Here is a 13,641-nt window from a genome sequence, read left to right as displayed (position 1 = left end):
CCCCTAGACAACAGCAGCATTTTTCAGTTCTCTTCCGCCCTAGCGAGCGTCTGACCCCCAGCAGCACCAACAGCAGTGGCAGCGCTTTCTGCCACATGCCAACCTGGCCCTTCTGCTTTTCTCCTCCTGAGATGGGAAGGAAACAGATTTAAATCCCTCAGTAGCATCACATTCACACACCCTCTTGTGTCTCCTAGGCCCGTCCGAAGTACTTGAACTGTATTGCAATCAGCTGCTTCTTCCTCGCTGCAAAGACCATTGAGGAAGATGAGGTAATTTTGTTGTTTATTGCCTCGGTGCTGTCTGGATCTGCTCTTCCAGTCCTGCCTTCGCTTGCCAGGACAGGAACAAAGCGTTTAATGGGATTTTTACAATGCTTGGTTCTCCCGTTGCTTTCTTTGCGTTGGCTTCTGCAGAGGATTCCAGTACTGAAGGTGTTGGCTCGGGACAGCTTTTGTGGTTGTTCTCCAGCTGAAATTCGCAGAATGGAGAAAATTATCCTGGATAAACTGAACTGGGATCTTCACATGGCAACGCCACTGGATTTCCTCCATATTGTAAGTAAGGGGCTACTCACGCTCTTTCTGTTACCTGTTGGTGTAAGTAACGCATTGAGAGGTACCTACACAAAAACTCTCCTTGTGGGGGAGCACAGACCTCAGGACGCAGTTGTAATTCCTTCCTACAAGGAGTTCCTGAAACAAAAAGCCTTGCCAGAGAGTTTCAGAGGAGACTTGGGACACTTCAGGTACAATTTCCAAAATGTGGGCCCGCCACCTGCCACTCTGGCCTGTTTGGAGGTGTGTCAGGCCACACGCTAAGACGCACAGCTCCCAAAAACCTTGCCCCCGAGTCTTAATTCCTAGTGGGTTTGCTCACAGCTAGGGCAGCACGGAAACAGTGAGTAGTACCAAGGAGAAAGCAGTTGTGTGGCCAGAGAGCCCCTTGTTTAGATGAGAAAATGGAAGGAGAAAGCATCCTGAGGTTCTCTGCTCAATTTCTTCTCTGCTTGCTCGAGGAGGAGTTTTTGTCTAGGACACCTGAACTGCCAAACCCGCGTTGTTGCGAGGGCAGGGTGGAAGGGGATGGCCTTTCGCAGAGCCCCGAGACACCTGGTCCTCCATCAGGCCCTGTCAGAACAGCCTCACCAAGCTCTTGGCGTGTTCAGTGCCTTGGTTTTTATCCCTGTGGTGTGGAAACCGCCTGGAAATTTAATCAGGAGGGTCCTTGTGTGCCCAAGATGCCACAAGCCATTCCTGAGGCCTGCCCTGGCTTTGCTCCTCGGTGACACCAGCTCCCCCGTGTCCTTGTCTCCCCCCCAGTTCCACGCAGTCGCGGTGTCCACCAGGCCCCAGCTGGCGACCGTGCTGCCCCAGCTGAGCCCCTCGCAGCACGTGGCGGCGCTCACCAAGCAGCTGCTGCACTGCATGGCCTGTTACCAGCTGCGGCAGTTCAAGGGCTCCATGCTGGCGCTGGCCATCGTCAGCCTGGAGCTGGAGAAGCTGCTCCCCGACTGGCTGGCTCTCATCATCGAGCTGCTCCAGAAGGCACAGGTGAGGGGGCGCTGGGGGCTGCGTTTTGCTCGGGGTTTGGGGCGATCGATGCCAGCCGGGGCTTTTGGATCCATAGCTGCTGAAACCCGCTTGCAGCGACGCTTTGGCAGGGATGGTTGTGCCTGCAGGGACACTTGGTTGGGACAGGGCTGCAAACATTAATCCTGGCTGCAGGTGGTGGGTGACGGAGGGAGGAGCCCTGATGGATACGGGATTTCTCTGCACCTCGTTTTAGCTGCTCTGCCATTCATTTTGAGCATCCCATGTGGCCTGCAAGTCACTGGAAAGACAAACGCTCGAGCTGCTGAAAGATGCAGTGTGGCCTTTTCACAACTGAAAGGGTCCCTCACATGCTATTACCAACAGATCATCCCCCTGTACTCGGCACTGGTGAGGCCGCACCTCGAGTGCTGTGTTCAGTTCTGGGCCCCTCACTAGAAGAAGGATGTTGAGATTCTGGAGCGTGTTCAGAGAAGAGCCACAAGGATGGGGAGGGCTCTGGAGAACAAGCCTGATGAGGAGCGGCTGAGGGAACTGGGCTTGTTCAGCCTGGAGAAGAGAAGGCTGAGGGGAGACCTCATCACCACCTACAACTGCCTCAAGGGAGGTTGTGGAGAGGTGGGTGCTGGGCTCTTCTCCCAGGTGATGGGGGATAGAACAAGGGGAAACGGCACCAAGCTGTGCCAAGGGAGGTTCAGGTTAGAGAGAAGGAGGAAGTTCTTTACTGAGAGGGTCGTCAGAAGCTGGACCAGGCTGCCCAGGGAGGTGGTGGAGTCACCATCCCTGGATGTGTTTAAAGAGCGGGTAGACGAGGTACTTAAGGATATGGTTTAGTGGGTAGACAGGAGCGGTTGGACGTGATGATCTCAGAGGGCTTTTCCAACCCAGCGATTCTGTGATTCTGTGATTCTATCCCCACGAGATGTGAGAAGCAGCAGAGTCTGTATCTTACGATGTTGTGTTGGGGTTTTTCAGCCCTGTCATCGCTCACTTTCTCCTGCATCCACCACGTTGAGAACTGAGGTCCACGGGTGGCTGGCACGTTCAGGGCGCTCTCCTTGCCCTTATGCTGTCCCCTCCACGGTAGTGACGCCGCAACGCCGGTGTCTTTGCTTGTCTTCCCCTCCAGATGGACAGCGCGCAGCTGATCCACTGCCGGGAGCTCGTGGCACATCACCTTTCCACCCTGCAGGCTTCTCTGCCGCCCAATTCTGTATATGTCTACAGTCCCCTCCAGCACACCCTGGTGACCTGTAACAGAGGAGCGTTCAAACGCCAGCCCTCCTCTGTCCCAGGGCCGGGTTTCTCCCAGGACAACGGCCGGCCAGAAGCGCCGCCCCCCGCGCACCCGGCGGCTGCCAGCTGCCGGCGGCTGCAAGCAAACCTCTGCCAAGCGCAAGGTGGAAGAGATGGAAGTGGACGACTTCTACGACGGCATCAAGCGTCTCTACAACGAAGACGTCGCTCCGGAGGCGGCAGCGGCGGCGGCTCTGGAAAACGTGGGCTCCGTTTGCGGCGCTGACGTCTCGAGGCAGGAGGGCAGCGTTTCCCCTTGTCCGCCCTTGCAGCCGGTGTCCGTCATGTAGCTGCGAGCGGCACCAAAAGAAAACCATGCGGAGCCCGGCGGCTTCTGGTTGCGGTGAGGGGGAGAAGGGGCCGTACCTTCTCAGGCTGGACTGAAGGGAGCCATAAAAGAAAAAAAAAAAAGAGAAAAAAAAAATATATCCCAACCCTTTTCTGAATTTTTTTCTTGTGCGGCTAATTATAGTTCCACTATTTAAGCACTTAAAAAAAAAACCCCACAAAAAAGTATAAAAATCTAAAAAAAAAAAAAGACCCAAAAAGCAAACAAAAAAAAGTAGCAAAAAATTGTTCCTTTCTAGTGTTGTCAGTTCCACTGTTTTTCTGCTCCTGTGTCTCGTCACCCGTTCTCCACCTCCAAGAGCTCACAGCAGTGGTGCAGGGCTGTTCCCGGCCTCTGGGATCCGGTTTCCGTCTGCTCCTCGCTCCCTTTCCGCTCCCCTTTTAATTCTCCGCGAGTCCCGTGCATGACCTTCACGGCAGCTTTCTGGTTTTTGTTCTCGAGAAAGAGACCTGGTTAGGTTTTGTTCGCACTTGGTGTTCAAACACGGCGGTGTTTTTAAAGAAGGGTTTCAGTAAGGTCGGTGAGGAACAAACCAAACCCAAACCGGTGCTTGCAAACCGCTCCACGCTGCAGTGACAACCCCCGGAGCGTGGCCGTACCCTGGGGCGCACCCGCTCCGCTCTGTACCTTACACAGAGACTTCTCCAACTTAAAAGTTTGCCTTTTCCAACACAGAAAGCAGTGATTTTTGTCTCCCTCGAACCAACCCGGTATTTTTGTCTCGTTTGCACCAAGAAACGTTGCACTCGGTGTGGATTTTCACCAGCATCTGACGCTCTGCGTCAAGTGTGAACCCGAAATTCTGCAGAGTCCCTTGTTTCCCCCGTTTCTGCGCTGAGCTCGTGGCCGGCACCGCTCGCTGCGGCGCTGGGCAGCTGAGGTTTGAAAGGTGTGTGATTCCCAGCCACAAAACCAAACCAAAAGACCCCCCCCAAACCCCCTACGTTTTGTGTTCATGTAACTTCTAACCAAGAGTCGAACCCTTCAGATCTCGTCTCCTCGGTGTTACACCTCTGTCTCTGAATGACCTGTCCCACCTGTCAGCTCTCTCCACAGCCCTGAGGAAGGTATCGTAACCGGAGCCATTGTACTGATGAAAGCCTTCTGGTAGCAATAAAGAAAGTTGTCCTGGACTCCGAGTCGTCTTTCCTGCTGTCCTGGATCAGTCTGGAGCCGCCCTGTACCTGTGAGTAAGCGGTTTGGGGGTGCCAGGGTGGTGGCACGGCGTCGCCTCATTGCAGTGGATCCAGTGGGCGTCCCAGGTGCTGTCCTTGTTGCTGTGACAGATCCCTCCTGGGTGTCAGCTCTCGTCCGGCCGTGTCCTGGGAATGCCCTCCCTGAGGCTGTGTTTCTCCAAGGGCTCTGTGTTTTCCTGCCCTTCCTCTGATCCCTGTGGGATAACCACTGCCCGACCCTTCCTTTCTCCCCTCTGCACGGTTTTCTCCAGCCAGGCCGCTCTGCAGTCCCAGGGCTCCACTTTACACCCCCCTCACAAAATACGGCAGAATTTCAGAAATAACCACTGCCCGCTACTCCAGACCCCCAGCGAGGCACACATCTCGGGTTAAATCACACAGCTCTACATAAAAATAACCCCCCTGGTTTCCAGGACTTGATGTAACAACATTAACATGGGAAAGATGACAGCCAGGCAGTTTTCACACCCCCTGACAGCCAAGCCAGGCACCCGCGGGTCCTGCACAGAGGAGTTTTGAGGGACTGCAGCTGCTTTTAGTTGGCTGCCAGTGCTATGAAACACATCAGGAGAGGAGGAATTAAAAATGGGGGGACGAGGGTGCCATGGCTTACCAGGGTTACAGCCCGAACCTGCTTGCAGACGCATAAGGAGTTGGTGCGGGGCTGGGATAAGGAAGGTGTTTGCTGGGCCTGGCTGGGACGGGAGGGAGGGAATTTGGGTGTAAGGAGGGAGATCTGGGTGCTGCTGAAGCAGGTCATTGCTCTCTGCTTCTCTAACATGCATTTTGTGGCTGCAAAGGTGGTGCTCAAGGACTTGTCTTTGAGCGGGGCACGTCCCACCAAGATCAGCTCCCCCCGCATCGCGAGGTCTGGCTCATTTGGAAATAACCTGCAGTGCCAGAGAGAAAAAAGACATTTCCCACCTCCCACATTTCCTCCCCACAAAAACCCAAGCCATGGCACAGGCCCCCACCATGGGGGAGAGCCTCCTTCCTCGAGTAGTTGGTAGGAGGACACCTCAGTCCCCTCTGTGTCCCCTCTGTGGTGGATGGCAGATACCCCCCATGGGGCACATCCAGCCTGGAAGCTGCTCCTGGGCTTTGGGAGTTTCTTTAAGCTCATTTTGACTCTCTAAGCAGTGACAGGGCTGTTCAACCCAAAAACAGGGTTTGAAATGTGGGCATCTGCTTGCTCCTGTGGATGAGGCAGCTTTCCCAGCTCTGCTGGGGACACTGAGTGACAAAGAAAGTGACAGGTTTCACGCTGCCTTCCTCACCCCATGCTGACAGCTCTTCCCCCAGCAGCTGCACTGCCTGCAGGGGGTGAGCCAAGGGGCACGTACATCCCATCCATCCCCAGCACCGACATGTGGGAAACCCTTGGCAACTCCCGCTCCATCCCGTCCCCTTGCCCAACACACACCAAACACCGCTTGCATCGCCAGAGGTTTCCCCCTGGTTTCCCTCCCCTCCCCTTAAAATTCCTTCTGGCTCTGTTCACCATGAATTTACCTTTAAAAAATCCCAGATCTTTCGACTGACAACGTCTGCCTTGACCACCTGGGGCGACAAATTCCACAAGCTCACTCACTACCTGCTCTGTAGGAAAGTTACTCCCTGCTTTGAGCCCATTTCCTCCTAAGCTGAGTGGCTCTGTAACAGCATGGCAAGTAAATTTGGGCTAGAAGGGACCTCTAGAGGACACCTGCTGCAACCTCCGGCTCATGGCAGGGCTGATGCTCTCATCGCAAGACCTCTCAAGGCCTCCAAGCCTTTGTGGTCTCACCTGGGAGGATGCAGCTCCAAGACAGGGAAGTGTTGGCATTTGGTTCGTGCCCATCTGCTTCCCTGCCTTCCTATAACATTTTTAATAAATTTCTATTTGGAGTTCAGCAGTCAATCCACAAAAGGGTTGTGCCCTTCCTCACACTTTCCTGACTCAGCAGCACCGCTGCCGGCCTCTTCCCCTACAGCCTGTGTGAAGGGCAGCAGAAATGCTCTAAAATCCGAGGTCTCCAGGGCTCCTCCAACAGCCCAGGGTGGTCAGGAGCCCAGCAGGACACTTCAGTGCTGCCAGCCTGCAGAGCTGGTCACAGCTTCCTGCCACCACACACAAGATTTCAGTCGCAGGGCCCAGAACAGGGGCACTGGGGAGAGTCTCACTGCGCAGGAGTCACCCGGTGGTGGCCTCTGGGCAAGCAACCAGCAGGGGGTTTGGGCAAGTTGGAGGCTGCCATGGAGAGGGTCACAGATGGGCCATGGCAAAGCCCTCTGCAGGGGGCCTGGCCAAGGCCAAGGCACCAGCACTGAAACAAAGAGACATGGCACAATATTTGTGCAAATATTCCCATCCTTTGAGCTTGGGCAGCCGTCAGCAACTCCACTTAATACAGGTAAGCTGTTACAGCGCCAGGTCAGCGTTTAATACAATAAATCACCAGTATTTGGTTCAAAGAATGAAACTTTAAAAAGTCCATCACCTCACATGAAAACCATCCCAAAAGGATGGGGCAGCCTCCTTCCATCCACAGGCCAGCTACAGGTCACTGCACACCACGCTTGCAGGCTCTGGTTTTACCTTTAAACACCACTCCTGGCACTTCTCAAGCTTTTTTTGGCTGAAGTAAACAAGTTACCAAGTTAAACAACTATTCCACACTGCATGTTGTTATAAAAATATAACAATTTGCAATTTGGCTTTGCAAAAATAAAGCTAAGCCCTCAATGGGAGTCCAAGGCAGTGCTGCTCAAGAGGTTCCCAATTTGCTCGTACAGGAGCAAATCAGCCAGAAAATAAGGCCATGGCCACCCGAAACGGGGTCCATCAACGCAACAGGACACATATTATGGGAAAAGGGAAGGAAACGGGGATGGAGACACAAACCCAACCCTGTGGAGCATCTCCCGTGATGGCCAAGCTCTCCCCTCCGGTCATTACCTCTCACTTGGGGTACCTGAACGCTGCCGGAGCCGTGGCGGGGGCAGACAGAGCCCGCACAGACACACAGCGCGGGTGAGAAACAAGAGGGGAAGGAGAGGAGGGCGGAGGCGATGGAGAATGAGATGGGTCCTCTCCTGGCGGGGAGAGGCTCTTCAGTGCCCTGCGGGCCCCCGGGAGAGGGGGCGTGCGGCTGTGGCGGTGACGGCTACAGAAAGAAGAAGCTACGGAGAGAGAGAAACAGAGAAGAGAGAGAGGTTCAGAATCGGGGCGAGACGAGAGGGAGGGGAAACAGGGGTCACACAAAGCAGGGAGCCTGGGACCTCACTAAGACAGCCCTGGCTTGGGGACAAGCTCGCAACCGCCACCAAAAGGTGACAAACGCCAGCACGGAGCTACAGCGACATCGCAAAGGCACCGGGGGAGCTGCAGGGACACCTCCTGCTCCCTCCTGTCACACCAAAACCACGCCAAGACTACAACGTTTGGGTAAAAATACATCTCGCCCCGCTCCAAGCGTTGGCGCTGTTTGCATAGGTGACCTAAAGCACATAGGAGAAATAACTGAGCTTGTGCTGCAAGGTTATTATTCAAATCTGTAATTAAAAACGAAATATTTTAACATCAAATAAAGTGACAATATCTAACAGATGCATACATGTCATCGCATTAACACTGTAGGTAGGTTACACAGTTCAGTTACAAACATGGGTTATTTTCAAATAGCAAGGTAATAAAGTTCTACATCTATCGTTTAAGGCAATCAGGATATTAAAAATGTATAACAAATACAATATTTCTACCGCTGTTCACAGCTTTATTTTCCGGTAATTAAAAAAACCCTTCATATTTGTACTGTCCCAAGCTGATGAGCACCTCGCGGGTGTCTCATACTGCAAATGCAACCTTGGAGAAGACAAAACCATGCCCTCTTCTAACACCTCGGAAGGGCAAATAACTGGATTGAAACTGGACAGAGCCACTCTGATCACACACAACAAGACATTTCCATCCGCACCGGCACGTTTTGAGGAGGAGCTGCAATGGTGCAAACCCAGGGAGGTTTTGGGGAGCAAACCCTCGTTCCCCTCTGCATTCTTGGCTGACTGACAGACACACACATCCCCCTACAAAGAGCAATCGCCTCCCCTCTCAGCGACCTGTGTTTGGTTTGCTTTCCCATTCTGGGGGTTCACTGCATGCCCCGGGCTCACCAGCATCCCAAAACCACACGTTTCGGCGTGCTTTCCTGCTCCTTTCTATTATCCTAAATCCCCCTCAATCTCAAATCCCCCTCACCAGGAACACGCGGCATTACCAGCTCAGTGCGAAGTCTCCAGCAAGGCTTTTTGCCCATGCAACCAGTCTGCCCAGTCTGCCTACAGCTGGCTTGCTGGGGGAAGCTGTGCGGGGCTGCTGCAGAGCTGGATGTGTGCAGGGCTGCTGTAGAGCTGGATGCTGTGTTCCCTACGCCTTCTTTCTCCTCAAAAAGCAGTTAATTGCGGGGAGTTTTAACAACGCCACTTTTACCAAGTGGACTTAAGGAACCTCTCCAGAAAAGCCCGGCTGGTTTGGCACCGGCACGGAGGCAGAAAGGGGGAGGCTCTTCCTGCCGTACTTACATGCAAAGGCGAAAGCACATCCCAAGAGGTGCGAGTGCAGCGCTCCATGCAGAGTCAGGGGCTGCAGTGGAGAAAGGCAGAGGTGAAGGAAAGAGAAGCGCAGCAGTAACAAACTAAACGTGGCCCAGGGGGGTGAGGAGACAAAAAAAAAAGAGGCATTAACATCTCCTTTGGCAAAAAAACCCAACCGGTACCTTTGACTCTGGCAAGTTTATTCCCCGTTTCTCCACAACAGCTTGCTTTTTGCTGGAGGAAGAAACCCAAGCAAAACCACGTTAAAGCACTTGGCCACAGCGTTCTGTCAAAGGAAATACAATCCAAAAAGCTGCTGATTTCCCCTGCCAGGCATCCCTGTTCACCAAAGCAGGACACGGGAACGCCACAATTCGGTTCTGTACTTGGTGCATTGGGAGAGGGCATGCACAGGGACGGCTGAAGCAAAGCGCGGGCCACAAGCGCTCCACGAGATGCACACGACGTGGCTGCAAGAACCCATGCCCGAAAACACGCGTCTTCCTTCACAGCTCAGGGTTTGAAAGCTGGGTTTGCCACAGGAACCATTTTTCTAAACAAGCCCCTAGGAAACCTGTTTAATCTGACAAAAAGTACCAAAAAAAAAAGGAAGATAAAAGACTCAACTGCTTTCTTTTCATCTCCGTTATCTCCAGTCAGGTTCTGCTGCCTGTCCGAGACATCACGTTTGGACGTCCTCTTCCCAAAACCATGTGTGAGCAGGTTAAAAAGCAAGATGACCTAAAAGCTGTCCCCAAACTCATATCCCAATCCTTCAGAAAGGTGATAACTCTGCCTTTTCTTTCTTTTTTTGCCCCCAGAAAGGTAAGAAATTCCACCCCAGAAACCAGCAAAGAGCTGCAGTGTGAGGCTTAGCTAGAAAAAGTGACTTTTCAGAGTGCTTTGAAGACAGAGACAGGGGGCTGCCAAGCTGGGGGCAGTGGCAATGCTGGGCGTACATCAGCAGGAGAGAAAGAAACCCCAAAAAGTCACAGGGGAAGCACGGTTCTTGGCAAGGAAGGGCAAAGCTCTGTCCAAAAAGCAATGGCATAAAAAATACACATTAAACAGACCCATTTCCAGTCCTCCTGAAGGCTGTAAGGGGGTGTTGAGGGCTCCGTCTTCCTCCCTGCCCAGGTATTCGGTTCCCTAAGGGCTCCTAAGCCTCGCTAAAATCACGTGCATTGGAAACCGGGGCCTGTTTTAGGTGGGGTTTCAAGTGTGGTGGTTGGGGAAGGAAGAGATGGGAAGCGGTGCTGAGCAATGGTCCTTCTCGGGCACCGCAGCATCGCTGGGTTCCCACCACGAGGGTGGCTGTGAAAACACACCCGCGCGTGACAGCAAACCCCTGCCAGCTAACGTGGGCAAGTCAGGCAACAGAAATAGTAGTTAATGATAATAAGAATGAAAATAATCATGCAAATGTAATGGCATGCAAGGTCAGTTAAACTTTTGTTATCTACACACTCATCCGGGGAGCGGGCTGGGAAGTTCCCGGGGCTGGTTTCTGCGCATCCCCCGGCACCGGGCTATGGCCCTGGCATATCCCCATCGGCAGCGCCCAGGACCTGCTCCAGCCAAGGATGCTCACCCCAGTTGTGGCATCCAGCCCTGATTCGGTTCAAATCTGGGGCTGAAAGTGGTTTATTGCTGCTGGGTTTGACCAGAAATAGAGATTATTTCACTACCGTGCCCCTCCGCCCACCCCTGAACTTCCAGTTGCGTACAGTCCTGTACCCAACCCTTCCTCCTTGTTCCCACTATGTTATTAGACGAGTTAATGGTTATTCAAGTTAAAAAAAATGATATTAAAAAAAAACAACAAAAAAAGAAAGAAAACAGATGGCAGAGACACATTACTGCAAAAGCAGGTGAATGCAGGAACATCCTTGGCTTGACAGGCTTTATGTGAAGCTTGCACTGCAAGTTAAAAAAAGAACAAAACACAAAAAGAGTTAGCAATAATAGAACCCAAAGTGGAAAAAAAACCACCCAAAAAAAAACCAAACTCAAAGGAAGCTGGGAGAGCAGACACCAGCGACCCGCTCCGGTGGGTGGGCATGCAGATGGACTATGGAATCAAAAAGAAATTAAACCTCGAGGCCGGGCTCTGCTCTGGCGCATGTGACGAGCAAAAAACCATGAAAACTAAACCAAAAAGGAAAAGTGAGGGGCAGAACTACTGACAACCAACGGCAGAAGTCAGTCAGGGTTGTGGTTTGTACGTGGGTGGTGTCTTTAAGCCTTGATTTTTCAGGAGCCGTGTGGCAGGGGGCAAGGCTGCAGCGTTCGGTTTGGGTTATTTTACACGGGTGCTCTTGGAGAAGCCTTCACCCAAATTTGGGTGTCTCAGGCCTGGGCACCATGATGTGTCCCATCATTTGGGACATCAATGAACCCTTCTTTTTACAGGGGGCTGGGCCTGGCCCCGACACCCGTGTTCCAGCTCAGGTTATCGCTGTGTTACAGCGCTGGGACTGGGCACGGCCACGACTGGACTGGAGCCCATTGCACTGAAAGGAAGCTGGAAAGCAAGGTTTTCATCTGGCTTTCAGAAGTAGCTTGAAATAAACAGAAACAGAGCCCAAAGAGATGGTCCCGGCTCCTGGGGGGTGAGGATGAGCAGGTAGCACAACGGCACACGTTGAGGTGTGCGTGTGGCCATCGACCCAACGCGAGGCAAGCGAAGAAGGCTGTTTGCTGCTCCCATTTACTTTTGCCAGGACCCATCTCCAGATGGGGCAGGTTTGAAGTGGTCCCATCCCACAATGACAGCAGGGGCTCGGTTAAGCACACTCAGCCCCACAGGCAGGGAATTGCGTGTCTATGCTACAGTCACGCGAGTGGCTGAGGCACATCGATGCGCTGTCCCGAAAGCAGCACTGCCTCTGTCAGCAGGCCAGAGCTGCAACAGCTTCAGATGAAAAGAGCAAAAGCTACAACAGATTACAAAAAAAAAAGGTATAAAAAGACAAGTTGTTCCTGCAGGAATAGTCTGAAATCAAGAGGGCCAAGCTCTCCCTCATGGCAGATTTCGCCTGAGCTTTCCCTCCGGCGTGCACTGCACGGTGGAAAGTCTCTGCTGTCCAAGTAGGAGGAATCTGATCCCACCCTGAAAAGGCAGCCCTCCCGTGAATTACTTTCTGGGGATGCTGCAAGGATCAAGCATGGCAAGGATTTCCTCTGGCAACTGCCCACGATCCACCCCGGTGCAGCACAGACAAAGACCCAAAGCCTCACCTACAGCATCCACAGCTTTTCATTAGAGCGCGAGGAGGAGCTCAAAGCCTTTAGGAAAACCAAGGTGTGCTACAAGGCAGGAGCATCAGCATTTCCCTTCCAAGCCTCTGTTAGTAGCTGAGATGCTAATGAACCAGTGGGGCAGTTACAGCACCTGGTGTGAAGCAACAGGACGCTAAAACAGGGGCACGTTCCTCACGACCGGATTTCTGTGAACGTAAACCGCGTTTGTCACGGCCGCCGGAGACGTCGATGCATCCCACACAACACCACACGTGTGCCAGCAGCTCCTCAGAGGCAAACAGCGGCTAACGCTGACCACCAAACGTTACGAAACTCCCCACACCATTATGTACCACCCTGGTCTCCTATCTAAGAGCTGACAAACCTGACTGCAAAGTTCTGAAAAAATCGAACTACCAGTTCAGTTTAAGAGATAAGAAAAAAAGGTCCTCAAAGTTTTCTAATTTTTTTCAGAAACAGCTCACCACATCTGAATTCTCCAGCAAGAGCAGAGCCTGTGCTATTTACAAGCATCATTTGGGAATGGTGTTTCGGCATGCTTGGCCATCAGACACCAATGTTTCTACAGCTCAGCATGACACCAAGCAGCCTGCAGGGATTTCTTGAAGCAAGCAGAGCATGCAGCACACAAGCACTCCGTGTATGTCAGCGGGGGCCGAAGGCAGGTTCTCAGTCAGCACAAAGCAGCGTGGCTCCATAGGAGCTACCTCAACATCCACCGGCTGAGGAACAGCCCCGAGCCCTCCTCGCCTTCCCTGGGGACGCCAGGGGCAGAAGCAACAAGTGACGGGCACTGAGTCAGCAGTGGGGACAGGGGACGTGCAGGGAGCATCAGCGTTAACTTCCCCAAGTATAAAACACACCGGTATATCTGCAGTACAATCCAACCTCATCGCTCATGCTATAAAACACCTCAGACCTGGCTGAGGTTCACAGGTGAGGAAGGGAGACAAAAGCCTCTGTACCACGGCCCTACGAGCGTTTTGGTCCTGCCAACAGTGACAGCTCGGTGTTAATGGAGCAGGTTCCTCTGCCAGGACAGGTTAAGGGGTGCACCCCTTCACTACTGGCTATGGAGAAGCGTGGAGCTGTCATTTTTGTGTGTGGGTTAAGGAAAGAAGCCTTTTCCAGTGCCATTTGCTGCATCCCCATCCCTACAGCTCTCCTGATCGCAGTTATCAGCTAGCGCCGGTATCGCAGGTCACAGGATGTGAGGAGTTGGAAGGGACCTGGAAAGCTCATCCAGTGCAACCCCTGCCAGAGCAGGATCACCAGAGCAGTCACACAGGAGATGACCCAGAAAGGACTTGCACGAGTAACCCCTTACCACGTATGGAAAAAGCGGATGGAAATTAGGACAGGAGGCCTCCAAGCAGCCTCTGTACAGTAACCTGCCTTGCTGTGCTATACA

At 52.9% G+C, this 13,641-nt stretch overlaps 1 protein-coding gene across 1 annotated transcript in view; it reads left to right on the top strand.

Moving 5' to 3' along the window:
- Nucleotides 1–3,242, top strand: part of LOC104543297 (cyclin-I-like) — an 11,465-nt gene extending 8,223 nt beyond the window's left edge. Inside the window, 5 exon segments of the mRNA XM_010187877.1 lie at nucleotides 198–272; nucleotides 417–557; nucleotides 1,323–1,553; nucleotides 2,683–2,900; nucleotides 2,902–3,242. Coding sequence (XP_010186179.1) covers nucleotides 198–272; nucleotides 417–557; nucleotides 1,323–1,553; nucleotides 2,683–2,900; nucleotides 2,902–3,139 — 903 coding nt within the window. The 3' untranslated portion in view covers nucleotides 3,140–3,242.
- The last annotated feature ends 10,399 nt before the right edge of the window (nucleotides 3,243–13,641 follow it).

This window comes from Mesitornis unicolor, unplaced genomic scaffold (assembly GCF_000695765.1).
Source record: "Mesitornis unicolor isolate BGI_N332 unplaced genomic scaffold, ASM69576v1 scaffold17227, whole genome shotgun sequence".
NCBI classification, from domain to species: domain Eukaryota; kingdom Metazoa; phylum Chordata; class Aves; order Mesitornithiformes; family Mesitornithidae; genus Mesitornis; species Mesitornis unicolor.
Note: the sequence above shows the minus strand (reverse complement) of the source record. Positions and strands in the feature narration are given on the sequence as shown.